The sequence below is a fragment of the Mustela putorius genome, unplaced genomic scaffold (genome assembly GCF_011764305.1).
Source record: "Mustela putorius furo isolate JIRA1106 unplaced genomic scaffold, ASM1176430v1.1 tig00003858_pilon_pilon_pilon, whole genome shotgun sequence".
NCBI lineage: Eukaryota > Metazoa > Chordata > Mammalia > Carnivora > Mustelidae > Mustela > Mustela putorius.
The window spans coordinates 3,736,455-3,763,015 of NW_025422010.1; the positions used below are offsets into that span (position 1 = coordinate 3,736,455).

General features: G+C 49.6%; 1 protein-coding gene across 5 annotated transcripts in view; it reads left to right on the forward strand.

Annotated features, from left to right (window-relative positions):
* The first annotated feature begins 297 nt into the window (after positions 1 to 297).
* KLHL22 (kelch like family member 22) overlaps positions 298 to 26,561 on the forward strand; it is a 35,965-nt gene continuing 9,701 nt past the window's right edge. The window contains exons 1-6 of one of the 5 annotated variants that reach the window (XM_045065295.1): positions 5,000 to 5,092; positions 5,730 to 5,790; positions 6,064 to 6,329; positions 16,365 to 16,530; positions 19,172 to 19,890; positions 25,811 to 26,003. In XM_045065295.1, coding sequence (XP_044921230.1) covers positions 6,103 to 6,329; positions 16,365 to 16,530; positions 19,172 to 19,890; positions 25,811 to 26,003 — 1,305 coding nt within the window. In that variant the 5' untranslated portion in view covers positions 5,000 to 5,092; positions 5,730 to 5,790; positions 6,064 to 6,102. Of the gene's footprint in view, positions 426 to 4,999; positions 5,093 to 5,564; positions 5,791 to 6,063; positions 6,330 to 16,364; positions 16,531 to 19,171; positions 19,891 to 25,810; positions 26,004 to 26,561 lie in introns of those variants that run through there. The other 4 variants (XM_045065294.1, XM_004742579.3, XM_004742577.3 and 1 more) reach the window with 4 other exon arrangements.

Below are 26,561 nucleotides of genomic sequence, written 5' to 3' on the forward strand. Positions count from 1 at the left end.
AGGGAATGAATAAGTGAGGAGAGAGAAAACGAGAGAGGGACGGAAGAACTGGATTTACAGGGCGCGACCCTTCCCAAAAGGCACTGCTTCATTTATTCACTCATTCATTCGTTCAGCCCCGCCAGGTGCCGGGAGCTATGGCAAGTGCAGAGACTTAAGGTCAACCAGGCGGCTGGAGCTCTTCTTGGCTGAGCAGAGACCAGAAGCTCCGCCGCGGAAGAGAAGCTTCGGGCCGCGCCCCTCCTCCTGCCAGAGTTTAACACCCCTCCCCCAGCCCTCCAGCGAGGCGCCCCCCGGCCTCCGTCTACACCCGCCTGGCGCCTGCGCGACGCGGCCACGTGACTCGCTGAGGCCCCGCCCCGCGGCCGCCCGCCCGCCCCGCCCCCGCCTCCGGCGAGTGCGGCCTCAGCTTGCGGCGGCACCAGGTGAGCTGCCAGGCTCGGGCCGGGCGGGCCGGGTGGCAGCGAGTGCGGGTGGTGGGCGGCGGGCGGCCGGCGGCAACAGAGCCCCGGCGAGCAGCCCTGAGGGCGCGGGGACGCAGGGGCGGGCGCGGGCCAGAGACGCAGGAGTGGCGGCCTGAGGCGAGCCCGCGGCCTGACGTGGCGGGGGCGCGGCGGGCGGGACCCCCGGGCGCGGCTGGGCGGGGAGCTGGCGCTAGCAGAGATACCGGACCTCCGCGCGGCTGCAGGGCCCGCCAGCCTCCTAGCTCTTGGGCTGCCTGTCGCCCGGGGCGGGGCTGAGCGCGGCCTTCCCACCCGCGACCCTCGTTTCTGCGCGCGGGCGGGTCCTGCAACAGGCGGGTGGGGCGGGTCGGACTGCCACCACCTGGTGTGACCTTGGACCTCGGCCTGCGAGCCTCAGTTTCCTCAGCAGCTCTCCGGGGCCGGGTTTTCGGGGAGCCCGCGGGCTGCAGCCGAGGGAGTCCAACCTCGCCAGCTCGCGCGGTTTCCAAAGAGAAGCCGGAGATAGCGCTGTCATTGCAAAATCTCCGGGTCCGGGAGCGTCCGCCGCGGGTTCTGACTACTTCCAGTCTTGGCGCGGGCCGGAGTCGCGGGGTCGCCATCGCCTTATGCCTGGGGTCCTTTTCGCCCCGGGCCTGAGCCGCGGGTTTGGCGCGCCAAGATGCCCCAATTCAGCTTTCTGGAAGACTCATTCCAGAGCGCATCCGAGTTGGCACTCCTATGATGGCTCCCCATTCTGGAAATTAGTACCTACTCCCTCCCCTCCTCTTCCCAACTGTCCCTTTTCCCTTTGTTGCAGACCTTCGTGCTGCCAAGGATTGGGGTTCGTTGAAGGCAGACAATGTTTTGGGGCGCTTCAGAGGACTGAGGGGGTGCCTGCTCAGTAAATGGTGTTGAGTTGGAAATTCTTCAAAAATACTTTTGACTCTCATCCATGAGTTAATAAAAAAAATCATTTTACGTCCTTAAGTTTGTACTTACTTGGGACATAAAGCTTCCTTCCTGCTCCCCTCAAAAGCTTTGAAGAGCACAGAACGGAGGGGCCTTGCTTGTGATGAGTAGAATCAGAAATGTTATGGAGCTGGAGGGAACTAAATCCAGGGAAAGACTTGATGATAGAGTAATCCCTGTGAAACAAATAGGAGAAAGAAAGTGCTGCCAAATGAACTCCCCAGAACATTCATGGGAAAGGAATCACAAAAGGAGTGTTGCATTTAACTTAATTTATTTTTTGAAATTTTGTTAATTACACAAACATAGTTGCACTGTGAATGCTGTTTTTCATCTAAGTCAACAAAGACTAAAAAGAAATGGGATTGAGCTAGATAGTGGTTGGAACCAGCTTCTCCATACTTGGCTGGTGGAAGAATAATTACTATAACCTCTATGGAGGGCAATTTGGCAGTATGCATTCAAATGACAAGCATTAAAATTGGCATGATCTTGCAGTTATGTATCCAGCTAATTTTTCTCAGATAACTGCTGCATATGTGGCATATCTAAATGATTTTCAGTTAACTGTTCGCAAAAGCAAATAGTTGGAGGAAACCCAGATGTCTCTGAAAAGGATTGTTTAAGTAATGTGGTTATCCGTACAATGGACAGTGGGAGGGATATTAAGTTTTCAGATGCAAAAGTTAATGAAGGGGGGGAATGGTGTAGATTTACAGATTTGTCTTTGAAACTGTAGATGCCCCCGACCAGGGGAGATAGAATATAGTTTTCTTCTGGGAGAGGATCTGTTTAGGGCATAAGTGGGAGGAAAATTTAAGTTTCATAACATACCTTTCTGTGCCTTTTGAATTTGAATGTGAACATATTAAATAAGTTTGAGAATTTAGTTTTTAAAAAATTTATGCTGGCAGAAAAGTTATCATCTCTCCCAATCAGATCTTAATGTTTTGTCTTCTTTGTTTTTTTTGTTTGTTTTAAGGAAATAAAACATTCCCTTTTTCCTTCCTGGAGAAAATCATGATCCTGAATTCCTTTAATGTGCCTATGCTATGTTCTACTGTAACACCTATCTATAAGCAAAACTGGACAATATTTTGTTGTGTAATTTCAAACTTTTTGTATTATACATATTTTGCAGTGTGCTTTTTTCCCCCTTTGCAAGCCTTTGAGATTTTTCCATGTTGATGACTATAGTTTGAGTTCTAGTTTGCCCCCCCCTTTTAAAATTTTACTTATTTATTTGACAGAGGGACACAGTGAGAGAGGGAACATAAGCAAGGGGAGTGGGAGAGGGAGAAGCAGACTTCCCACTGAGCAGGGAGCCTAATGTGGGGCTTAGTCCCAGGACTATGGGACTATAACCTGAGCTGAAGGCACATGCTTAATGACTGAGCCACCCAGGCGCCCCTAGGTTGCCCATTTTTAGCTGTTGTCTAGGATTCTGTTGGCTCACTGTGTTGCGGCATACATTCCTTTGAGGATGGACATTTTGGTCGTGGCCAATGCTTGTTTTATGAAGGAGGCTCAGATGCATGGTCTTGAATGTGTTGCACTCTGAGCTATGCTTTGTCAGAGCAGGGAATTGCTTCGTTTTCTTCACACCATCCTTAGCACCTAGCTTAATTAGTTCCTTAAATTGTGCTTGGTAAATGTGGTTTGTTTGCCCAAGGGGGCAGCCTTCTCCTAATGCATTCTGTACTCTATAGTAAGTGTAGCTGCCATGGATCCCTTCCCAAAGGGGCAGAAGCGCTGATGTGGGATGGGGACCCACCAAGCATTGATGTCTGTTGGAGCAGTCAGTCCCCACTGCCACCCTTAGAGAAGGAGGCTCTCTTGACTTCCTGGTGGTGGTGGTAATGAGGAGGAAGCTTAGACTTGGAGATAATGAGTTATGTGCTCACAGTCACGTGGTTACAAGTGGTACAAACAGCCATGGAGTTTTGCAATGTGGGTGAGATAAAGCTCTAGCTGGTGGGTAGAGAGACCAGCTTCGGTGATGGAGCATGCCTGTTGTGTTCTTGATACAGTGACAGAGGGAGAAGTGATCGAACTAGACCTTGACCAATATGGTATTGTAAAGAGTCTGGTCTAAGAGGGAGTCTGATGGTGTTCAGAGGATGACCCAACGGTGTCCCTTTTGGTCTAAGGGCCAGTGACAAGGTACAAGGGAAAGGATCATTTTGAGCCAGATCGTGGGGGAGACCTAAGCAGAAGGCAGTAAGGAGCCAGCTCTTAAGCCAGGTGGTATACATACTGGGCATTTGGGGACCCCCTGCAACCTGAGCAGCTGAGCTGGGGAGGATGGAGCAGGAGGAAGGAAACCAGTTGGGAGTGTGCTGTGGTCTGACCCAGAGTGGTGGCTGCGGAAGAATACGTGGATGGGCATCTGAGATAGGAGAGATGGAATCAGAACGAGGGGGTCTGATAGACACAGGTATAAAAAGGAAAAGAGATCTTTGAAACCATGAGATTTCTGATGTGGAAATCATGGCTGTACGGAGTAAGAAAGCTAGACCAGTGGGGAGGGGTGCTGGCTGGATTAGGCATCGAGCTGGAGGTGCATTTGGGAATATAGGGTAGATTCTTGGGAAAGAGGGGTGGGCTGAGGCAGAGTGTGTTGCCCAAAGGGATCAGAAAAGAGAGCATTGCCATGGGGCAGAGTTTTGAGTCAAGAGAGATGGTTAATGGGGACTACCCCTTGGCCCTTGCTGTCTGTGTGTGAGGCAGTTCAGGGTGCGGAAGAAGCAGTGGTTATGGTGGGTGAAGGTCCCAAATCCAGGAGGTACACTGAGGAATGGAGCATGTTGGATGGGAAGCGGCAGAGTCCAAAGCAATCAGGTGTGCTCCTAAGCTGTAGTAGTGAGGACAGAGCCCTCTTCTTTTTGGCCAGGTTTTTTGTTTTGTTTTGTTTTGTTTTTCATTTGTTTAAGTAGACTCTGTGCCCAGCGTGGAGCCCAGTGCGGGGCTTAAACTCTCGACCCTGAGATCAAGACCTGAGCTGAGATCAAGAGTCAGATGCTTAACCAGCTGAGCCACCCAGGCGCCCCAGTTTGGCAAGTTATATAGTAGAATCTATTTTTCTTTCTCTCCCCTCCCTCTTCTCTTTTTTCTTTTTTAATTTTAAGTAGGCGCTGCGCCTAACATGGGGCTTGAACCCACAACCTTGAGATAAAGACTCCTGTGCTCTACTGACTGCCTTAACCAGGTGCCCCTTCATTTTTTTCTCTTAAAGATAGAGTACAGGGAATTGGAGAAGAAACTAATTTGGGGCAGGGCATAGTGGCATGGCCTAAGTGGTGAAGGCAAATGTTGACAGACAGTGTGGCAGGTAACTCCTGGGCTCCCGCTTGCTAGCTGGATGGCAGTGCTGCGGCTAGAGTGCTTAGCTTAGCCCCAGAGTGCAATGCAGGACTGGCTGCCCTCTGAGTTAGAATGCACTGCCAAAGTGTGTTTGAGGTAGGTTTATTTTACTGATTGGGTTTCTGAGGCTTGGACTCAATTCATTGTGCATGTTTTGAACATACTCAATTATTACAAAGTAACCCTGAACCAAAAACATGCTGCATATGATCTTGAATGCACCAGCTCTAGTTGAAATTACTGTGCTTGACTCTCAGAATCTTGGTAAAAGAAGACAGGTCCTGGACCCTCCCCTGGGTTTCCTGGCCAGCACTCAGGTCTGTTGTCATTTTTATGCATCCATTCCTATGTGAGGGAACCCAGTTTTGTTCTCCCTCTCTCTTTTATTTTTTATTTTATTTTTTTAAGATTTTATTTATGTTATTTATTTGACAGAGAGAGAGAGAGTGCACAAGCAGGGGGAGTGGCAGAGCTCCCCACTAAGCAGGGAGTCCTGGGATCATGACCTGAGCTGAAGACAGATGCTTAATCGACTGAGCTCCCCAGGCACCCCTCTTTTTTTTTTTTTTTTAAGATTTTATTTGTTTATTTGAGAGAGAGAGATCACGAGCAGTGGGGAGGGTAGAGGGAGACGCAGACTGCCCACCAAGCAGGGAGCCCAATGCGGGACTCAATCTGTGGATGCTGGGATCATGACCTGAGCCGAAGGCAGATGATTAACCGACTGAACCACCCAGGTGCCCTTTTCTCTCCCTTTTTTAAACATAAACTCTGCTTCCAGTTTGGGGCTCGAACTCACAACCCAGAGATTAAGAGCCGCATGCTCTACAGACTGAGTCATCCAGGTGCCCCGGTTTTATCCTTTTTCAATGGGAGAGAGGAAGAGCTCTTGAGAACCTGGTCTGTGCTGCTGCTTTATATTCATTGTTCACCAATTTTAGATTTCCCCAACAGGTGGGGTGCTTTTATTTCCCTTTTACCATTTGAGGAACCTGAGACTCAGGTTGGTCATGTGGTGAGTCCATGGTAGGGCTGGGGCCCCCACTGAAGTCAGTCTGTCTCTGGAACCCCTCAGAATCTTGAAGGGACACAGGACTTCAGGAAGGAGGCTCCAAGTTTGGAGAAGTGGGTGGGGAGAGGGAGTTCGTGGGTTTAAGACCACAGGGGAAGCACTGGTGAGCTGGTGGAGGGAACAGAAGTGCCATCAGCAGCAGGTGCCACTAGGCCAGCCTGTGCACTGTGTGGTGTTGCTTCCCTGGCTTATTCCCTGTCCCCTCTGTCTTGCCAGCTGACAGCCGCAGCGGTGAGGTCTGGTGTGGTGGTCAGGATGGCAGAAGAGCAGGAGTTCACTCAGCTGTGCAAGTTGCCTGTGCAGCCCTCACACCCGCATTGTGTCAACAACACCTACCGGAGTGCACAGCACTCCCAGGCCTTGCTCCGGGGGCTGCTGGCTCTCCGGGACAGTGGCATCCTCTTTGATGTTGTCCTGGTGGTGGAAGGGAGACACATTGAGGCCCATCGAATCCTCCTGGCTGCATCCTGTGATTACTTCAGGTGAGTTACATGCACATGTTCTCACAAGTAAAGTAACACAGGCAATCCTGGCTTCACTAGGAGTTTGTGTTGGCACCCGCAGTGACCAGGTGGGAAGAACCAGTCAGAAGCTGCCAAGTCCCTTGCTCTGCCCGAGCTCCTCCCACTGCTTGTCGTAGTGACTCACCAACACTGAGTGGGACAGAGGGGTCTTTGAATCTGTTTTTCTTTTTACTTTTTTTAAAGATTTTATTTATTTGAGAGAGAGAGAGTGAACGAGAGAGCAGAGCACAAGCCAAGAGAGAGACAAAGGGAGAGGCAGGAGTAGACTCCCCGCTGAGCAGGGAGCCTGGATCTGGGCTGGATCCTAGGACGCTGGGATTATGACCTGAACCCAAGGCAGGTGCTTAACTGACTGAGCCACCGAGGTGCCCTCGAATCTGGTTTTCTTTCAGCTCTCCTGGGACCTGTTCTCTCTTTTCCTTTTTTTTTAAGTTTGTTTACTTTTAAGTAGTCTCTAGCCAGCATGGGTGGGGCTGGAAATCACAACCCTGAGATCAACAGTGGTATGCTCTTCCCAGCCAGCTAGGCTCCCCTCTTTTTTCCTATTTTTTTTTTTAAAGATTTATTTATTTATTTGACAGACAGAGATCACAAATAGGCAGAGAGGCAGGCAGAGAGAAAGAGGGAGCAGGCTCCCTGCTGAGCGGAGAGCCTGATGTGGGGCTCGATCCCGGGACCCTGAGACCATGACCCGAGCCTAAGGCAGAGGCTTTAACCCACTGCGCCACCCAGGCGCCCCCTTTTTTCCTGTTTTTTTAAGAGACAACATGCTTGACTTGACTTGTCCTGTTGCATTTTATAAAATGAATTTTCTGTATCTTGGTATAAAATAGATTTTGTTTCTATTTACTCTGGTTTCCCCAACATTTCATTTTGAGAAATTTCAGATCTGTGGAAAGTTGGAGGAATAATATTACGAACACCTGAATACCAGTTGTTAACATTTTACCATATTTGCTTTCTCTTTACACACAAAGACACATACACACCTTTTTAAAGATACTGGCACTTTATGCCTTAGTCTTTCATTCCCCCCACCCCCCAGTGGTGTTCTTACAATGCTAACTAAAAGCCCACATGAACCCTGGTCATCAGGCTTCTGGTCCTGTGGGTGCTGAGGCCTAGGACAAGTGGTCAAGTTGTGTGTATACATTGTCCACACAACCATATGGTATATGAAGTTGTGCCTTTTGTGCCCCTTCCCTGGCCATCTACCTTCTCACCCACACCTTCTCATCTTTGTTGTTGTTGTTGTTAAGATTATATCTATGAATTTATTTGAGAGAGAGTGAGCATGCTCACGCATGAGCTGGGGGGTGAGGGCAGAAGGAGAAGCAGACTCCCCGCTGAGTGCAGAACCCCGCTTGGCCCAATCCCAGGACCCTGAGATCATGACCCTAGCAGAAGTCAGATGTTCAACCGACTGAGCCACCCAGGTGTCCCACACCTTTTCATATTGAGGGCCTAAGCCTCTGACCTTCCTCTTCCCCCACTCCTTGCCCCCGCCCAGCCATGGATTCTTGGTCCCTTGGAGTTTCTGTGGCCTTCTTCATGACCCCATCCCAGCCATTGGCACATTGAGAAGAATTAGTGCCACTGCCCTCATTGTACCCTGGTGAAAGGAGGCTCAGGAATGAGCCCCAGCGGAGGCCACCTGATTCCCATTCCAGCCTATTGTTTCATTGTTTCAACTTCAAGTATTGGTTATAGTCCTTAGGAGTTTTTTGTTTTGTTTTGCTTGTATGTTTTTATTTTTTTTATTTTTATTTTTTTTTTAAAGATTTTTATTTATTTGTTTGAGAGAGAGACAGTGAGAGAGAGCATGAGCGAGGAGAAGGTCAGAGGGAGAAGCAGACTCCCCATGGAGCTGGGAGCCCGATGTGGGACTCGATCCCCGGACTCTGGGATCATGACCTGGGCCGAAGGCAGTCATCCAACCAACTGAGCCACCCAGGCGTCCCTTGCTTGTATGTTTTTGTTTTAAAGATTTTATTTGAGAGCTAGAGGGAGTGGGGAGTGAGACTGGGAGGGGAGAGGCAAAGGGGGAAGGAGAGAGAGAGAATCTGAAGCAGACTCTGTGCTCAATGTAGAGCCTGATGTGGGGCTCGATCCCACAACTGCAAGATCATGACCTGAGCCAAAAGCAAGAGTCAGGTGATTAACCTAAAGCCACCCAGGTGCCTCTGTTTTTTGTTTGTTTGTGTTAAAAATAATCTCTGTTCCCATTGTGAGGCTTGAATTCATAACCCTGAGATCAGGAGTCGCACACTCTACTGAGCCAGTCAGACCCCCAAGTTCTCATTTTTTGATTTTAGGAACTATCAAGTATTTTTTTTTAAAGATTTTATTTATTTATTTGACAGAGATCACAAGTAGGCAGAGAGGGGGAAGCAGGCTCCCTGCTGAGCAGAGAGCCTGATGTGGGGCTCAATCCCAGAACCCTGGGATCATGACCCGAGCCAAAGGCAGAGGCTTTAACCAGCTGAGCCCCCCAGGTGCCCCGTGAAGTTTTTTTTTTTAACAAGATTTTATTTATTTATTTGACAGAGAGCACAAGTAAGCAGAGTGACAGGCAGAGGGAGAGAGAGAAGCAGGCTCTCTGCTCAGCAGAGAGCCTCATGCAGGACTCGATCCCTGGACTCTAGAATCATGACCTGAGCCAAAGGCAGCTGCCTAACCAACTGAGCCACCCAGTTGCCTCTCAAGTGAAATATTTTTTCATGGTAAAAGTACCTCCTGTTCTCCAGAAGGAGGTATAGAGAGCACGACCTGTGGTGACCAAGGGCAGACATGGCCAGGCTTTCTTGCTTCTACTTTTGCTGTTACTCTGCAATGCTCTCTGCCTTTCCTGTGCCACAGTGTTGTCTTCTGGGCCCAGCTGAGGTACTTCTTCCTCCGGGAAGCTTTCTGTAGTTGTCCTGCACCCTCTCCCAGCCTCTGGCTCTCAGGGTTGGCTCCTCCCTGCAGGAGGCTGCTGACCTGTTGGGGATGGAGAGCTGCATAGCCCTGGATCGCCCTTGTCTTGGGAGGTACCCCCTGCAGGAATCCTCCTTTGGTGTGTACTCTGTGCTAGGCTTAGGGATTGACTAAACTGTGCATCTTAGGTTTTTTGGTTTTTTTGTTTTTTAAAAAAGATTTTATTTATTTATTTGACAGATTACAAGTAGGCAGAGAGGGGGGGGGATGTAGGCTCTCCGCTGAGCAGAGAACCCGATGTGGGGCTCCATCCCAGGACCTTGGGATCATGACCTGAGCCAAAGGCAGAGGCTTTAACCCACTGAGCCATCCAGCGCCCTGGGTCTTGCTTTTTTCACATGTAGTAATAACTATCCACTGTGCTAATCTTCTGGCTCTCATGACCCTCTCGTGCTTTGCCCTATCTACTTCTGCTGTGCTGGTTCCTGTGCTCCCTGCCTCTGTGTGTCAGGGGGCATAAGTGTTCTGTCCTATATGTGGTCTCTCTGGGTCATAGACCTCTCCTTCGTTTCCATACTGTGAATTATAAGGTAGTCAACTATAATTGATACTTTGATTTTGAAAATTTGGATAAAATTGATATTTTGTAGAAAATATATATTGATAGAACTTCACCCCTGAAAAAGAGTTATATTCTCCACAAAAACATGAAGCCTAGACATGTCCTGGAGTCATATCCTTTTATGAACAGACTCTAATGTCATTTAAGCTTTCAGAGCAGAGAAAGAGAAAGGGTCTCCAAAAAAAATTTTTTTTAAAGATTTTATTTATATGACAGATAGCACAAGCAGGGGGAGAGGCAAGGAGCCTGATGAGGGGCTCGATGACAGGACCCTGGGATCATGACCTGAGCTGAAGGCAGACCCTTAACTGACTGAGCCACCCAGGCGTCCCTAAAATACTTTTTTTTTTTTAAGATTTTATTTATTTATCAGAGATAGAGAGGGGGAGAGAGCAAGCACAGGCAGACAGAATGGCAGGCAGAGGGAGAAGCAGGCTCCCTGCCGAGCAAGGAGCCCGATGTGGGACTCGATCCCAGGACGCTGGGATCATGACCTGAGCTGAAGGCAGCTGCTTAACCAACTGAGCCACCCAGGCGTCCCTAAAATACTTTTTGAAGTATACTTTTTGAATTGGTGAAGAAAAGTTGAAAGCACCTCTTTCCCCTTGCCCTCCCATGTCACCTCCCCACTTACTCCCTCACCATGGTAACTCTTTCAAAGTTACTCTTCATCCCTATACTGTTTCTCTTTGTAAACACTAGTCCAGAATTCTGAAACCCCCAAAGCTCTGAAATTTGAAAGTTGTTTTGTTTTGTTTTTTTGTTCCACTATGTTGCTAAAACTTTGTAAGTGTATTCAGGGGGTCCCCTAGAGCTGTTTTTGTTAGTTGGTAGCTGTCCAGTCCTTACTTTTGTGGGGGGATGGGGAACTCTGGGTTCAGCCACATTGCCATATTTTCACCAGTTTTTGTTTTTGTTTTTTAAATTTTGGTACCAATCTGTTAAACAACAAAGCCTGCCCTAAACTGATATGAGACTCATTTTATTTTTAATCTACTTAGTATATGTCTTTTACATTTTGCTTTGGAAATACTAATGAGTTTGGATGGGAGATACAGACCCAGACCCTGCAGGGGTGTGACATCCTATGTGGCATGGGTGCTGTGTCTCTCCAGTTGAAACCTTTTGAATTCTGAAACATACTTGGCCCCCATTAGGGTACTCACTGGAGTTGAGTTGCGGTTTCCTAGCAGCAGAGGCAGCCCTCCTTGCAGAGTGTTTTGTGCTTTTCATGCCCTCCACCTACTTTGTTGGTGCCCTGCTGTGATCTTAAACACATGATAAGATTTAGCATCTTATATCTGTTTTTTAGTGTACAGCTGAGTAGTGAAGTGTATTCATGCTGGTGCGGAAGGGGTCTCTGTGCTGTTTACCACAGTAGCTGTCACCATTTTACATTCCCACCAGCAGTGCACAAGGGTTCCATTATCTTTGTAGTCTCAGCAACACGTATCATTTTCAGGGTTTTTTTGGTAGTCGCCATCCTAATGGTTATGAGGTATGGACTACTTCTTCTTTTTTTAAAAATTTAATTTAATTTAATTTTTTATTAATTTTAAAAGATTTTATTTATTTGACAGAGAGAGAGAGATCACAAGTAGGCAGAGAGGCAGGCAGAGATAGAGGGGGAAGCAGGCTCCCTGCTGAGCAGAGAACCCGATGTGGGGCTCCATCCCAGGACCTTGAGACCATGACCTGAGCAGAAGGCAGAGGCTTAACCCACTGAGCCACCCAGGCGCCACCACCCCCCCCCTTTTTTTTTAAAGATTTATGTATTTTAGAGAGAGTGTGCAGGTGCATGGGGATGGGGGGAGAGAGGGAGGGAGAATCTCAAGCAGACTCCATGCTGAGCCCAGAGCCTTACATGGGGCTAGATCTCAGGACCCTGAGATCACAACCTGAGCTGAAACAAAGAGTTTCAGCTCTTGGGGTGCTTGGGGTTCCTGGGTGGCTCAGTCATTAAGCGTCTGCCTTTGGCTCAGGTCATGATCCCAGATTCCTGGGTTTGATCTCCACATTGGGCTCTCTGCTCTGCTAACCTGCTTCTCTCCCTCTGCCTGCTGCTCTCCCTGCTGTGCTCTGTCAAATAAATGAATAAAATCGTTTAAAAAAAAAAAGGGGAGTTTGTTGCTTAATTGCGCCACTCAGGCACCAGGCATCCATTTTTGGTTAAAACAGCAAAAACAAAAGGGGTGGATATATATTTTATTATTCTTTCAACATTTTTTTCCCTCCCTAACTCTTATTTTGAAAGCTGTCAGGGACGCCTGGGTGGCTCAGTTGGTTGAGCGTCTGCCTTTGGTTCGGGTCATGATCTCAGGGTCCTAGGATTGAGTCCTGCATCAGGCTCTCTGCTCAGCGGGGAGTGGTGAGCCAAGGGGCAACTCTGTTTCTTGAGAGGGCCAGTGGTGAGCATGCTTCTTCCTTTCCCTGCCCTTTTGCTCTTGCTCTTTCTATCTCTCTCTCTCTGTCAAATAAATAAATAAAATCGTAAAAAAAAAAAAAAAAAAAAAAGGCAGCCCTATAGAAGAGCTGAAAGATCCGTACAGTGACAGTGAATAGCTTGTGCCCTTCACCTAGATTCATCAGTTAGCATTTTGCATATTTGCTTCAGGTTAAGTTGGGGATATAACAGTTTATCTGGAAATACTTCATTGCACTTCCAAGAATAAGAGCTTTCTCTACTTTATCTGTAAGAATATTGTAAATCTCAGAACATTTATAGTCATTCCATAATTTTATCTGATACTGAGTCCATATTCACATTTCCTTAATTGTCCCCAAAATATATTTTGTCTCCTTCCTTCTTACCCTCTTCATTCAGGATCCAGACAAGGTCCACATATTGCAAGGACACTCCAGAGAGTCAGTGTACCACAGAGCACAGGAGAGCACCCTGAGGGGGTGCATGTGGAATAAAATGTGTAGGAATAAATGTGACATGCCAGGGCCAGCTCTGTGAGCAGGTGACCTCCAAGATCTCCACAGAGACACAGAGGCTGGCTTGTGAGATAGAAGAACCCATCGTGTCCATCACAGAGATGCTAGCTCTCTCTGCATCAGTCTGTATGTGTAATGCATTCCTCTTAAAAATACCAAGAGACTTTATGGGGGGGATGGGAGGATTGCACAAACTGATTCTAAAGTCCAGATTTTCAAAAGCAAGCAATGGCCAGGAAGTTACTGAGAAGCTAATAAAAGGAGACTCGCCCTACCCTACGGTCACTCATGTTATGGAGCTGCAGTAATCCAGACTGCTTCTGGTGGCCGCAGAGATGTGGGAACATTACTGGGGAAGTAGTGACTTTGAACACAGACAAAGGCCTGCCAGAAACTTGGTGTGTGGCAAAGAGGGCATCCCAACTTGGGGAAGGAGATGATGGGGTGGCCCTCTCAAGAAACAGTGTTGCCCCTTGGCTGTCGTGTTGTACCAAAATAAACTTCAGGTGGAACAGTTTGTTGTTGTTGCCAAATGATCCTTTATTGAAATATTTTCCTTTGTAGTTCTTAAGTAGCTGGGCATTCCACTACATACAGCACTGTTGACGTCACCTATGATGTCATGAGGGTAGCAGCCATCAGCATTGCAAGCCACAGCAGGATCACTTTAATGGTTCCAGAGAGTGAGTTCTCTGGCTAACGTGTTGATACCCTCATCAAAAGTGACAGTTCCACTGTGCTTTATGTGCTTCTGCTTCTTTCTTTCTTTCTCTTGGGAGGTTCCTTGAGGGTTTTGATAATCAGGGCAGAGGCAAAAGGTACCATTTCAATCTAGGCCTGTCTGTTCTATGTTTGTTTTAAATTTTAAGTAGGTTCCAACCCCAACCTGGGCTCAAACTGACAACTCTTGAGATCAAGACTTGGGTGCTTAACCAGGTAGTCTGCGGCCTGTCTGCTCTAAAGGATCAGTTTCACTGTAATCCTTAAACCCTTCCCATTACTGGTTGCCTTGGTGATGTCATCACTAACTTTTTTTTTTTTTTTTTTTAAATCACGAACCTTTTTTGGATACAGTCCCAGGGGGCCAGTCTTGGGGGCCAGGGCAGACATGGCACCGACTTCCCCACCAGTGCACCTCACATGTAAGACTTTGATCTCATTGAGGTCAGACTTGGTGCATGGCAAAATGCATCATAAAATCAAAAGATCTGAGGTAGAAAAAAAAGTTCTACTCATTCGAAAATGGGCAGATTTCGTCAAATTGACAAGATAGAGACTAATAGAAATTGGACAAAGAACCTGGACTGTTGAAAAAAGAATATAGATGGGTGCCTGGGTGGCTCAGTGGTTTAAGGCTCTGCCTTCGGCTCAGGTCCTGATCTCAGGGTCCTGGGATCTAGCCCCACGTTGGGCTCTCTGCTCCGTGGGGAGTCTGCTTCCCCCTTTCTCTCTGCCTGCCTCTACTCTATGCCTACTTGTGATCTCTGTCTATCAAATAAATAAACAAAGTCTTTTTTTTTTTAAGATTTTTTGTTTTTTTAGAGATTATATGTCTTTATTTATTTGTCAGCGAGAGAGAGAGAGAGAGAGAGAGCGAGCACAGGCAGGCAGAGTGGCAGCAGAGGCAGAGGGAGAAGCAGGCTCCCTGCTGAGCAAGGAGCCCAATATGGGACTCGATCCCAGGACACTGGGATCATGACCTGAGCCGAAGGCAGCTGCTTAACCAACTGAGCCACCCAGGCGTCCCAATAAACAAAATCTTTAAAAAAAGAGGGAGAGAGAATATAGAAATGGCACTTTAAAGGGTGCCTGGCCGGCTCATTTAGATCTCAGCTGAATCTCGGGGTCATGAGATTGAGGCGCACATCAGGCTCTGTGCTGAGTATGGAGCCTGCTTAGGCTTCTCCCTCTCTCTCTCTAAGGAAAAAAAAAAGTAACCTGGGTATATTGCGCTGTAGGTTAAATCAACCATGGTAGCCCTTTACATAAAGAAGAGCGGTGCTGTGTATACCATTAAGGAGCCATTTCCAAGATGCATTGTTAAATTATAATGTAACGTAGAGTATAGAGTACATGGACTGCCTTTGGGTGCGGTGCTGCCCTGGGAAGGGCAACTGATGGCCTAGAGCAGAGCAGAGGAGGAGGGCAAGAGGAAAACTTTCACCCTGCTCTGTATTTTAAGTCTTGTACTGCTATATACGTTACCTAGTTGAAAAATAAACAAAATGTAAAAATAACTACTCTTCCCTCTCTGTGTGGCTGTCATGTTCAGCCCTGCTGCCTCCCCTGATCACCCCGCTCTTTTGCCCTGAACAGCTTATTAACTGGCTCCCCAGGATGCCTCAGAGGCATCTCACTGATGGTGACTCCGACCTCACTCTGACCCCTTTCCTCCCAAGTCCCTGTCAGCCCAGCTAACCCAGCCAAAGGGCCCTGGTTCCTCCAGTGCTCTTCTAGATTCAGTCCTTCAACATGTTCTCCCTGCCACCGGGCCCTCCCCAGGCCTGCAGGAACCCTTTTGCCTGAAAAGTCTGCTCACACCACCGTCCTAGGTAAAATTCGCCGACAGAGCTTCATTATGCTTGGATTTCAATCCTGACTCAGTCTTGACTTGGGGGAAGCAGGATCTGGCCCTGACTCACCTGCTCACTTCCTCCTTGCGCTGGCCTGGCTGCCTGTGTACTGAGCTCATCCCTGCCCCAGGACTTGAGCTCCTGTCTTCTCCGCCTGGAATGCCATCCACTGGCTGGTGAGGTGCCATCCAGCCCTGTCTCAGCCTATCCCTGCTCCTCCTCACTCTCTCCCTGTTCCCCCTCTCCCAGCCAGGTGCTCCTAGATCATACACCCTCTTGTGCTTCTTCCTAGCATTTCCGCACTCAGAAATCCCTTGTTTTTTACTTGCTGTCCTCCCTAGCATCAAATTCCTTGTAAGTGGGAGTCTTAACCACTTTACTTGACAGTTAATCCTTTGACTCTAAATGGTACTGGCATTTAGTTAGGTGCTCAGTATATTTTGAATGGATTGACTTTTATGACTTGTTTCCCATTTATTCATTCATCCATTCATTCATGACGTGTTCTGGGCTGCAGCGTGTAATCCAGGAAGTGTATTGTGGATGCAGCAGAAAGCAAGCCAGATGCTGTCCCTGGCTCCAGGAATCTCAGGTGCCACACCCTGCAGCACGTGAAATGCGGACAGTGATTTCTAGTATGGCTGTCCAAACTTGATCAGGAGCTGGTGGGCACCTTCCGTGGTAAGACTCAGTGCTCAGAGCAAACCACTGTTCTGTTGCACATCACTGCTGGGTCAGTCTGCCTCCTGCTCCCCCTTGCTCTCTGCAGGCTGGGCTGGTAACCTAATTGATACTGATTTGCTCATTATGGGGCTTGAACTCATGACCCTGAGATGAGACCTGAGCTGAGATCAAGAGATGGACACAGACTGAGCCACCCAGATGCTGCTATGATTGATACAGATTGATATGACAGCACTTTTTCATGTTTTTACTTTGCAGAGGGATGTTTGCTGGGGGATTGAAGGAGATGGAGCAGGAAGAGGTGCTGATCCACGGCGTGTCCTACAATGCCATGTGCCAAATCCTGCATTTCATTTATACCTCTGAGCTGGAGCTCAGCCTGAGCAATGTCCAGGAGACGCTGGTCGCCGCCTGCCAGCTGCAGGTGAGGCTGCCCTCGCTCCAGCAAAGCAGACCCAGGTGTATCCCCAGGTGTCTGCCGGACAGTGGCGTGAGGGGGATCAGCAGGTGAGGGTATCAGGCAGCAAAGGAGACTGCAGGTAGGGCAGAGCCTCGAGGGTGGTACACAGCTCAGCCAGCCCTAGGCACCAAACCATAGCTGCTCCAAACACCTCCAGGCCCAGGCTCCTTTTCCCTCTGCCCTTCTGCTGGTTCCTTTCCTTCTGCCTGTAAACATGTAGGCCAACCCTGAGGCAGGTGTGTGATGTCCCGTGTGTCCTGGTGTCAGATGAAGCCGAGCTGCCCCCACAGTTGCCCAGGCCTTTTCTGCTCATCCACCCCACTTGGCTTGCCAGTCTCTTTGAAACTACTTTTCATTTTTGTCATTGAATTTTGAATACTTGTTTTCCTACAGAACTCAGAAAGTTTTCTGAGGCTTTGACAGCGTGACTTACGTTTTGGAAGGCTGTATGACCTCGGTGGCGTTGGTGCAGTCACGCAAGGGCTGGGCCTGCACGTGCCTTTGCTTTCAGGAGCCGTTGTCAGATGTCTCATCTGGCTGAAGAGACGTCTCATCTTACATTTGTTGAAAGTGAAAGTGAAATGCTATGCTGAATTCATTATCCTGACCTTTTTTCAGGTCAGAACATGTTTGGGGCCATCAGCAAAAACTCAAGTTGGGAAAGCCAAGCTGTTCAGGGGTGTCTGGAGCCCTCACACTGCGGCAGGGCCCCAGCAGTTCCCTGCGCCGTCTCTCTCAGATCGGGGGTGGGGGGCACTTGGCCTCTGCTTGCTGGGCTGGTTTGACCCTGGCTTGCCATATGCAATGAGTAGATGGACTTGAGCCAGTGTTCCTGAGCACGTTAGCACTTCCGAGGCCATTGTGGGGGCAGCACGGGATGTAGAGCCTCTGCTTTACCTCGAGCAGCTCAGCTTTTGGGGGTTTTATTTTTAACATAGTGGGCTTCTATGCAGTGTGTTTAAAGCAAGTCCTACTTGGTATAACAGTTCCAAGTCCATAGGCCCACCATGGTCATGTTTGTTCATGTAGCCAGTGACCACGTGCTCCCCTTGTACTGTCCCTGGCCCTAACTCAGGATCACACTGTTCCTGGTGTCCCCAGAGACCTGGATCTGAATCCCAGCAAGACTGTCACCACAGGATAACCCCCAGAAAGGGCTCCTTCCAGGCCTCTCATGGGGCTCCTGCACTGGGTAGACCTGGAGTGATTCCTCTGTAAGCTTCCCTAGCAGAGGACACCCCCTGTTGTGACAGTGAGGATGGGAAAGAGAGGGTGACATGGCCCCTGGGTTCTTCAGAAGTTGCTTCTCATGCCCACTGAGGGCTCTTTGCTCACACTTCCTCCCTAGAACCTGGTCAGTGTCCTGGCCCGTGACAGATCAGAAGTAGTTTTTTAGGAAGAAGAGGCAAAGCAGAAGTGCCAGGCAAGAGAGAAAATGGGTAGTCAAGTGAAGACTTCGAGGACCTAACAGAGCCCTACGGGGACATTCCATCTGGGGCAGACACATGCCTGGCACTTCACAGGTTTCCATTCAGCTCTTGGCTAATGACCTGGAAAGCACGGAGTGTTTTTGAAATGAGAAAAAATATAAAGATAAGATTTTTACACGTTTATTGTTAAGCTTCACATACCAGCAGAATTACTTTATGTGTACTGGTTAATTTGTTGATGATGAGTGAAGTATTCCCATTTTTAGAGCAATTTCAAAATCCTCTTTTCCTAAACAACTTAGCAGTGCCTGGGCAGCTTTCCCCAGAGCCCTCCTCTCTATCTCCTTCACCCGGCCATGCTCTGATTGTCTCAGCACAGGCTGGCCTCTAAGCCTGTGGCTCACTTCTCAGCTGCCACCTCAGCACTGTTCCGTCTTGCCCTCCTTTCAACCCACCAGTTCTGCATGACTGGAAAAGGACAGGTTTCGGCCACCTGGGGCCCCTGTGCTAGCCAGAGTCATGCAGGTCTCTCCCCAGGCAGGATGGCTTCTAGCCTTTCAAGAACTTAGTGGGGTTCCCAGGAAGGGTGCTGGGTGAGCATCTGAAATGCCCTGCTGGCAGTTCCTAGCTCCTGGGGGGTTCAGGGCCCTGCTACTGGGGTAGGGGGTGGCTCCCTGGGGCTGCAGCTTGGGCTAAGCCCACAGTTGTTGGTGGGGGGTGGGGGAGAAGAGAGCTGAATGACTTGTAGACAGCCTGGGTTCCCAGATGCCTTCCAGAGCAGGGGTGGCTGATGTGGTGGCCACTGAGCTGCCTCTTGATTCTCTGGAGATTCACTACTTTTGATTTGAAAGGGTCCGCTCTGTACCAGATAGTTCCTGGGTACAGTCTCATTTTCAATTTATTCCTCTCCACTTATAGAGGAGGAAACCGAGGCTCAGAGCAGTTAAGAACGTGCCACAGATCTCTTCCAAGCCTGGATTTAGACCCAGTCAGTCTGCAGTGAGCCCCAGTCGCCTCTAGAGCTGGGGGAGAACAGCAGCGCCACGCCTCCACTTCAGGAAAGGTTGGGGGCAGCGGTGGGGGGGCCAGCTGTAGCCATTGGCTGTTACCCTCTGTCTCCCTCACCCAGACACTGTTCCCAGCCCAGGCTCGAACGGGGCTTATTCTCTTCACAGATCCCAGAGATCATCCATTTCTGCTGTGATTTCCTCATGTCCTGGGTAGACGAAGAGAACATCCTTGATGTCTACCGGCTAGCGGAGCTGTTTGACTTGAGCCGTCTGACTGAGCAGCTGGACACCTACATCCTCAAAAACTTTGTGGCCTTCTCTCGGACTGACAAGTACCGCCAGCTTCCCCTGGAGAAGGTCTACTCCCTCCTCAGCAGCAACCGCCTGGAGGTCTCCTGCGAGACTGAGGTGTATGAGGGCGCCCTGCTCTACCATTACACCCTGGAGCAGGTGCAGGCCGACCAGATCTCACTGCACGAGCCCCCCAAGCTCCTGGAGACAGTGCGCTTTCCCCTGATGGAAGCTGAGGTCCTCCAGCGGCTGCACGACAAGCTGGACCCCAGCCCGCTGAGGGACACGGTGGCCAGCGCGCTCATGTACCACCGCAACGAGAGCCTGCAGCCCAGCCTGCAGGGCCCTCAGACAGAGCTGCGCTCGGACTTCCAGTGCGTCGTGGGTTTCGGGGGCATTCACTCCACGCCATCCACTGTCCTCAGCGACCAGGCCAAGTACCTGAACCCCCTGCTGGGAGAGTGGAAGCACTTCACCGCCTCCCTGGCCCCCCGCATGTCCAACCAGGGCATCGCGGTGCTCAACAACTTTGTGTACCTGATCGGAGGGGACAACAATGTCCAGGGCTTCCGCGCCGAGTCCCGGTGCTGGAGGTAGGCGAGGGTGCTCGGCTGAGGTATGGTCTGTGGGTGATGCTGTCATATGTGAATTACAGGCTCTGTGGGCTCAGAGGCTGCTGTGGGGGGGTTCTGCGAGGGCTGAGGCACTAGCCTTATAAATTAGTCTGTGGCTTGCTAGGATGCGCCACCTTATAAAGTCCAGGTTAATTTGGAGAGTTCGGCCGCGATGAGGCAAGGAAGAAGGCACCAGGCATGCATGTTTTCACTCTTGTCTTCTCAAAGCCACTCATTGTGGGTCACACACCCAGCTGTCTTGCGGGGGAGAGGCTAGGTTGTGAATGACTATGCATTTAGACCCGCTGGACAGGGCTCGGCCTCAGAAGGAGGGGACTGAGTTGCCAGGAGCACTGGGCAGGGCAGCTGCTCCTTCTGTCTTGCCCTCTCCAGCTTTGACATATCTCGTCCCAGGTTCCCTTTGCCCGTCAGCTGTGCTCCGCTCTCTTAACCACAGCCCCTGGTGGAGAGTGGCTTCCTGTCCTCCCTCCCTCTTTTGTAGTATAGAGTCCTCAGCCCAGGGAACCGAAAAAGCCAACAGGCATCAGTGAGCCTCATGTGAGATTTCATTACCCCTGCCTGCCCTGGCAGTGGTGTTGGTGGGCTCGGGGTCCCCCGAGGTCTTCCAAGCAGGCAGTTTTCCAAGAGCAGAAGGTGTGATGTACTATGTATGTTTTTTCTATGTTAGGTCTTTATACACAGTTCATGGTTCATAGCATCCAAAACCCTTGGAATATCCTAAGAGGAGAGCACTGATTCTGTCTTTTGCTGTTAAGAGAGTTATTGTGAGAATGGCACTTCCAAGTGCCTTCCCTAGGAACTACACTCCGCATTTTAGCATCGAGCGGCCAGAACTTTGAACTTTTTTTGTGACTCTGGAAGCCCCTGAGTGTGAGGGGTTGCTGGTCCCCAGGAGAACCAATCCTGCCCCTTAGAAAGTTGGAATTTTAGTCACGCCCTCTGACATTGGGGAGAGGAGAATGGCCTGTTGTTGAATCAGTTGCCAATGGGCAGTGATTTAATCAAGTGTGCCTATGTAGCAAAGTCTTCATAAAAAAACAAAAAGAGAGGGTTGGGAGAGCTTCAGGGTTGGTGACCACCCAGTCTGGAGGTGCTGGGAGAGTGACACACCGTCCTGGAGGGGGCGTGGAAGCTCCCTACTCTTTCCCCAGACCTTGCTCTTTGTATCTCTTTCTGTCTGGCCGTTCTGATTTATATCTTTTTATAATAAATGTAATCTAGTAAGTGTAATGTTTCTCTGAGTTCTATGAACTGCTCTGGCAGATTAATGAAACCCAAGGAAGGGGGTTTTGAGAATCTCTGATTTATGGCCAGTTGGCCAGAGGTACAACCTGGTGCTTGTGATTGGCATTGTGGGCTGGAGGGGGTCACTGGAACCTCCCATTGGTAGCCGGTAGGTCAGAAGCGTAGATAACAGGCTGGGCTTATGACTAGTGTCTGAAATGGGGACGCTGGGGAAGGGTGGTACCAGCCTATGGAGTGAGCCATCGTACTGTGGGATCTGATGCTACCTCCGGGTAGATAGCGTTGGGATTGAGTTGAATTGTAGGACGCTTAGTTGGCATCCAGAGGATTGCTTAACGGTGTAGAGAAAATGTCATGCTCCCTGCCCCAACACACACATTGGAATTGAGTGCAGGAACCCGAAAGAGGGGATTTTGTGGACTGTCCTGGTCTGTAGGATGCTTCTGGCTCTGTCAGTCTATTGAGCTGTAGGATGCTTCCGGCTCTGTTACTCTATTGAGCTATCCACTTTTGGGGGCAGAACAGAGGAAATCAGGGTAGATCCCCACAGCCTCAGCTACCATTAGATATCCAGGGCCCCTCCACTGTACTTTGGTTTGATTGTGTGGGATTTGATATGTGTGGGAAGTCTCCATCTTTTGCAAGCTGAAAGAAAGCTGGTAAGAAAGAGAGAGTGCTAGCTGCTTCCATGGCTATGAGTTAGGTACTGACCAAGTTCACATTCATGTTTCCTTCTTTGGGGGTGGGGGTGGGGTCTGGCCTGTCCTTGTCTCTTGGAAGTGAGCATGAGGTGACTTTGAGGGGAGAGCTCCAGCCCCTTCTGCTTTCTGGGCTCCAGGAAGCAATCACCTCTTTTAAACTGAAGAGCCCAAAGCTTGGCAGCTCAACTGCAGTTAAACACAGGACAGACTGAGTTCAGAAAGGAGGAAACAATATGTTCATTTTCTCCCTAACCAAATACCCTCCACAGTGGGTGTGGCAGCACCAGGTCAGCCTTCCCTTGAAAAGCCTCAAAGCTGCTTTTTTAGGGGCCTGTTTCCGCATTGGGAAGGCCAAGGCCAGACCTCCCTGCTGAGGGCAGCCCACAGACCTGCAAAACAGACCTCTCCAGGGTGTTGTGGTCACCAGTCTTTATCATACAGTGGGGTGGTTGTGTGCCCACAGGGAGGCTGTGGGGCTTTCCCACAGTGGGGGCTGCTGCCTGCCCTTGGTCTGCCCTTTTACTGACTTGCTATCAGTTTCACTCAAGACCGGTGTAAATTTCCCAAGCCAAACTCTGGAAAATGCTAGTATCGGCAGCAATGTTTGATAACCACTGCCTCAAACTCCAGTGACAAGTTTGGGTCATTGTGGCAGGTGGGGTGGGTGAGACCTGCCTGGCAGGGGAGGCATTCTGAAGGGATTGGGGTGCCATGTCTGCACCCCTGGGTGGTGGGCAGGACCCTGGGGTCTGTCACCTCTACAGGGTGGGAGTTCCATCAGTCTCCTCGTAGACTTCTAAAACTGCCAGATGGATCTTAATTGGAATGGTCTAAGAGTTTGGTTCTCTCCTTTCTCCCATTCCTTAGTTTATGAGCCTTAGATCTACAGACTCTCAGAATACAAGAAGACAAAATTTGCAATTAGGGTTTGCACTTGGGGTGCTAGAGACTTCTCAGGTTATGTCAGAGCATTGGTATCCAGAACCTGCATGTAAGAAGTCAGCTGTCTTGGAGCAAATTGTATTGTACTCCCCCCTACTTTTCAAAGTCTACGTTACTCCACTTTGCTCTTGTGAAAGACCTACATTAGTGCCTGTTTTCACTAACCAGTAGAATTCCAAGGAGGATTTTTGCTTTTACAAAAAGATTAAAAGCGAAGATAGTGTTCGGCATTGGTTTTGCAGCAAGCCTGTACAGAGGCAACATGCACCCTTGAGTGAGAGTGGGACCTCCAGATGCCTTCCCTGGAAACTACAGTCAGCATCTCAGCATCAAGTGGCCAGCACTTTGAACTCTGTGAGCATCTGTGCTTTGTCTCTTTTGTGCCTCCATTAGCAAGCAGTGACCTAAGGTATCAGAAAGGCCCTAAGAACGGTTATTTTTTGGGTCTGGAAACACTCTCATTTTTTCCCCACATGAATTAATTGTATTTGCTTTGTTTTATGCCATTTCAGCTTTTGAAAGGTTTCCAAGGAACACCCTGCTTTCAGATGGGGGGACCTGTGCTGACTGTCCACCTCACCCATGGTCTGTTGGACCCTTCTTAGAATAGAAACTTGTTTTCTCCCTTAGGCATTTCTGTGGCTATTCATATTTCAAAATATATTTTTAAAATTTCCTTGATTATAATGGATATAGGCATGGGGATGCTTAAGTTGTGGAAACACAGAAGAAAAATGGTCTGCCCAATTTAACAAAGACCTCAGAGCATTTCTTTTTGACTCTAGCTTGCACTTCTGAGTTTGCAGTAGGGTGATCCAAAATCTGCCTTAAAGTGACTAAAACTGTTTATATCTTTATATAGCTCCTTTTTATTAGAAAAAACATTACTTGAGGATTTATTCCAATGAAGTAGAAAATCCAATAAAATGGGAAATGTGGAATATAGGACACAGTGGAGAGATAAGAAGTGAGCACAACTGCGGTTGCGTCTGAATTATTGATGTATAGTGTGTGTATGTGTAGTATGTTTTGTGTGTGTGTGTGTCTGAAACCACAGATCCATATGAATGCATCCAAGGAAGCTGTGAGGGCAGGAGACCAGAAGGAAGCAAGCGGAAGCATCTGTGGGTCTTATCTCACTCTGGTGGAAGATGCTGACTTGCAGTTGACCAGAAATAGGGGTGGGGGAGACATGTACATGAATGAGTGTCGTGTACAGGAAAGGCAGTGGGAAGCGCCCATCCCAGTCACTTGGCAGGGCCTCCGTGAGTGCTGAGCCCCTGGAATGGCCTTGCTGCCCGTCTCCAGCTAGACCTTGGACTGGCTTGCCCCGGGCCCTTCCTGGTCTCTCCATGAGAGAGCTCTGCCCTCCCAGCCCCTGCTATCCAGGGATCCAGTAGATCATGACTTCTAGGTAGATCACCCTCTCTGTATCTCTACAGTTGAAAGAAGCGTGCTTGTCTGGAGTTTCCCTTCGGGGTCCCTGCACTGAGCACCATGCCTGATCCACATTGGGTGGCCAGCGATGACTGAATGATTGCACTGTTGGTAATTTTTGTTTAAGTCATCGAGCAGACAGTGCGCGATCTGCCCCTAGCTACAATGAGGACTAGGAATACAGACTTGAACCAGTCCTTTACGAACTCCCTTTCGGTGTGACAAGGACTCTTTTCATATGCATTGTCCTTTCTGAGTCCTTGTGATAGCTTTCATAGGCAGGCGGCACCCTCCCCTCACCAGGCGCAGAAACTGGGTGAATGCTGGAGTGGGGAGAACTGATGCCTGCACGCACCCAGCTGGACCGGGGCAGACCAGCTCCCAAACCTGGGTCTCTGTGACCCGTGTGCATGTGCTTTCTCTCCTGTTCGCCCCAGCTGCTGAGGCGTCCTGTTTCCTGCCATTCCTGGCTGGCAGGGAGGAGCTGGCTGAAATGTGCAGGCAGGCAGGAGGAGCCGCAGAGCATATCTCACTCGTGCTTTGAGGCAAAGGTTGAAATCTGTCTGTCCACCAACTGTATATGGCACCAACCAAAGAAAACTGTTCCTTCTCTAATGAGCCCCTTGAAGTTCAGCTCATCCCCTTGGAGTTGGTCTTTCTGTGGAGAAGCAAAACCACTTATCTGAAAGCAGCTATAATTATGCACGAGCTCTTGAGGAAGGAGACTGCAGAAGCAGGCACTCAGAACTGGTACCAGAGTGGACGACCAGGGGAAAAGGGCCAGACTCTGTTTGGTGGGGAAAGTGGACTCTGGGGCTCGGGCCCACAGGGTCCTGGTCACTTAAGGCTCTATAATCCTCTGTATTCACCCAAATAGCATACCTGCCTGCATGTCCTGCAAAGTGCCAGGCCTGTGGCATGGAGTGGGGCAGGGCTGAGTGCCGGCAAGGCAGGTGTGTAGATTGGCCTGTGAAGGGCCTCAGCTGCTAAGCTGGGTAAGGATTTTGGTATGAGTGGGGGCTTGCTGGTGAGTGTGGGATCGGGTGAGCAGAGGGAGCACGGGCTTCCGTTCGGACTGGTGAACAGCCAGCTGGAGAGGGCTAGGAGGCCTTTGCTGTGTGGGTCCAGCATGCCAGAGGATGAAGTGAGGGGTGATGTGGGTCTCCCAGGAAGGCTGCGATTGCCTGTGCTGAGTATGCAAATGAAGGCCTTCAAAGGCCCATGAAGGGCAGAGGACTCTCAGAGCTGTGGGAAGGGGTAGTTGCACAAAGGAGCTCGTGATGAAGCTGCTGCTTGGGGATATGACTTTTTGCAAAAGATGATGAAGGAAGAAGATGGGCTCCTGGCCATGCCTTCCAGGCTCTGTGCTAGAGACACACCCATGTTCAGGCATGTAGTGGCCTGCTGGTGTGGTTGTAGATGGGCATGTGCCGGTGTGTTGGGGCAGTTGGGGGGTGGCGGGTTCAGGGTACATGGTGGAACAGAAGGTGTGGGCCTGCTGGGCAAACTTTCTGGCCTATCAGTGATGCACTGCCCTCGTGTTCCCTCAAAAGGTATGACCCAAGGCACAACCGCTGGTTCCAGATCCAGTCGCTGCAGCAGGAACATGCCGACCTGTGTGTGTGTGTGGTGGGCAGGTACATCTATGCGGTGGCGGGCCGCGACTACCATAATGATCTGAGTGCTGTGGAGCGTTACGATCCCGCCACCAACTCCTGGGCTTACGTGGCTCCGCTCAAGAGGGAGGTAAGGAAACCCCTCCCAGAGGGGCCTTTTCCTGCCCTCTTTCCTTCTAGGGTGTGCAGAGAAAGTGGATGGCCAACCTGGGGAACCAGAACGAGTGGGTACCCCCAAAGACTCTGCATTGTGATTGGGGCAGGGGACTCCTGGAGTTCAGCCAGCCTCCTGGGGAGAACCTCCCCAAGTACACACCAGATCCCGTTCCCGGTATTTCATCCCCATCTTGGTCTCGCCACCTTGATCCCAGGAGGCTGCTTTATTTTTTCTTTTCTTAAAAATTTTATTTGAGGGCTCTTGGGTGGCTCAGTGGGTAAATAAGCCTCTGCCTTTGGCTCAGGTCATGATCTCAGGGTCCTGGGATCAAGCCCTGCATCAGGTTCTCTGCTCAGAGGGGAGCCTGCTTCCTCCTCTCACCCTCTCTGTCTGCCTCTCTGTCTACTTGTGATCTCTGTCAAATAAATAAATAAAATCTTTAAAAAAATAAAGATTTTATTTGAGAGAGAGTCTGAAGCAGACTCCCTGATCGTGGAGCCCGACATGGGGCTGGATCCTATGACTGCGAGA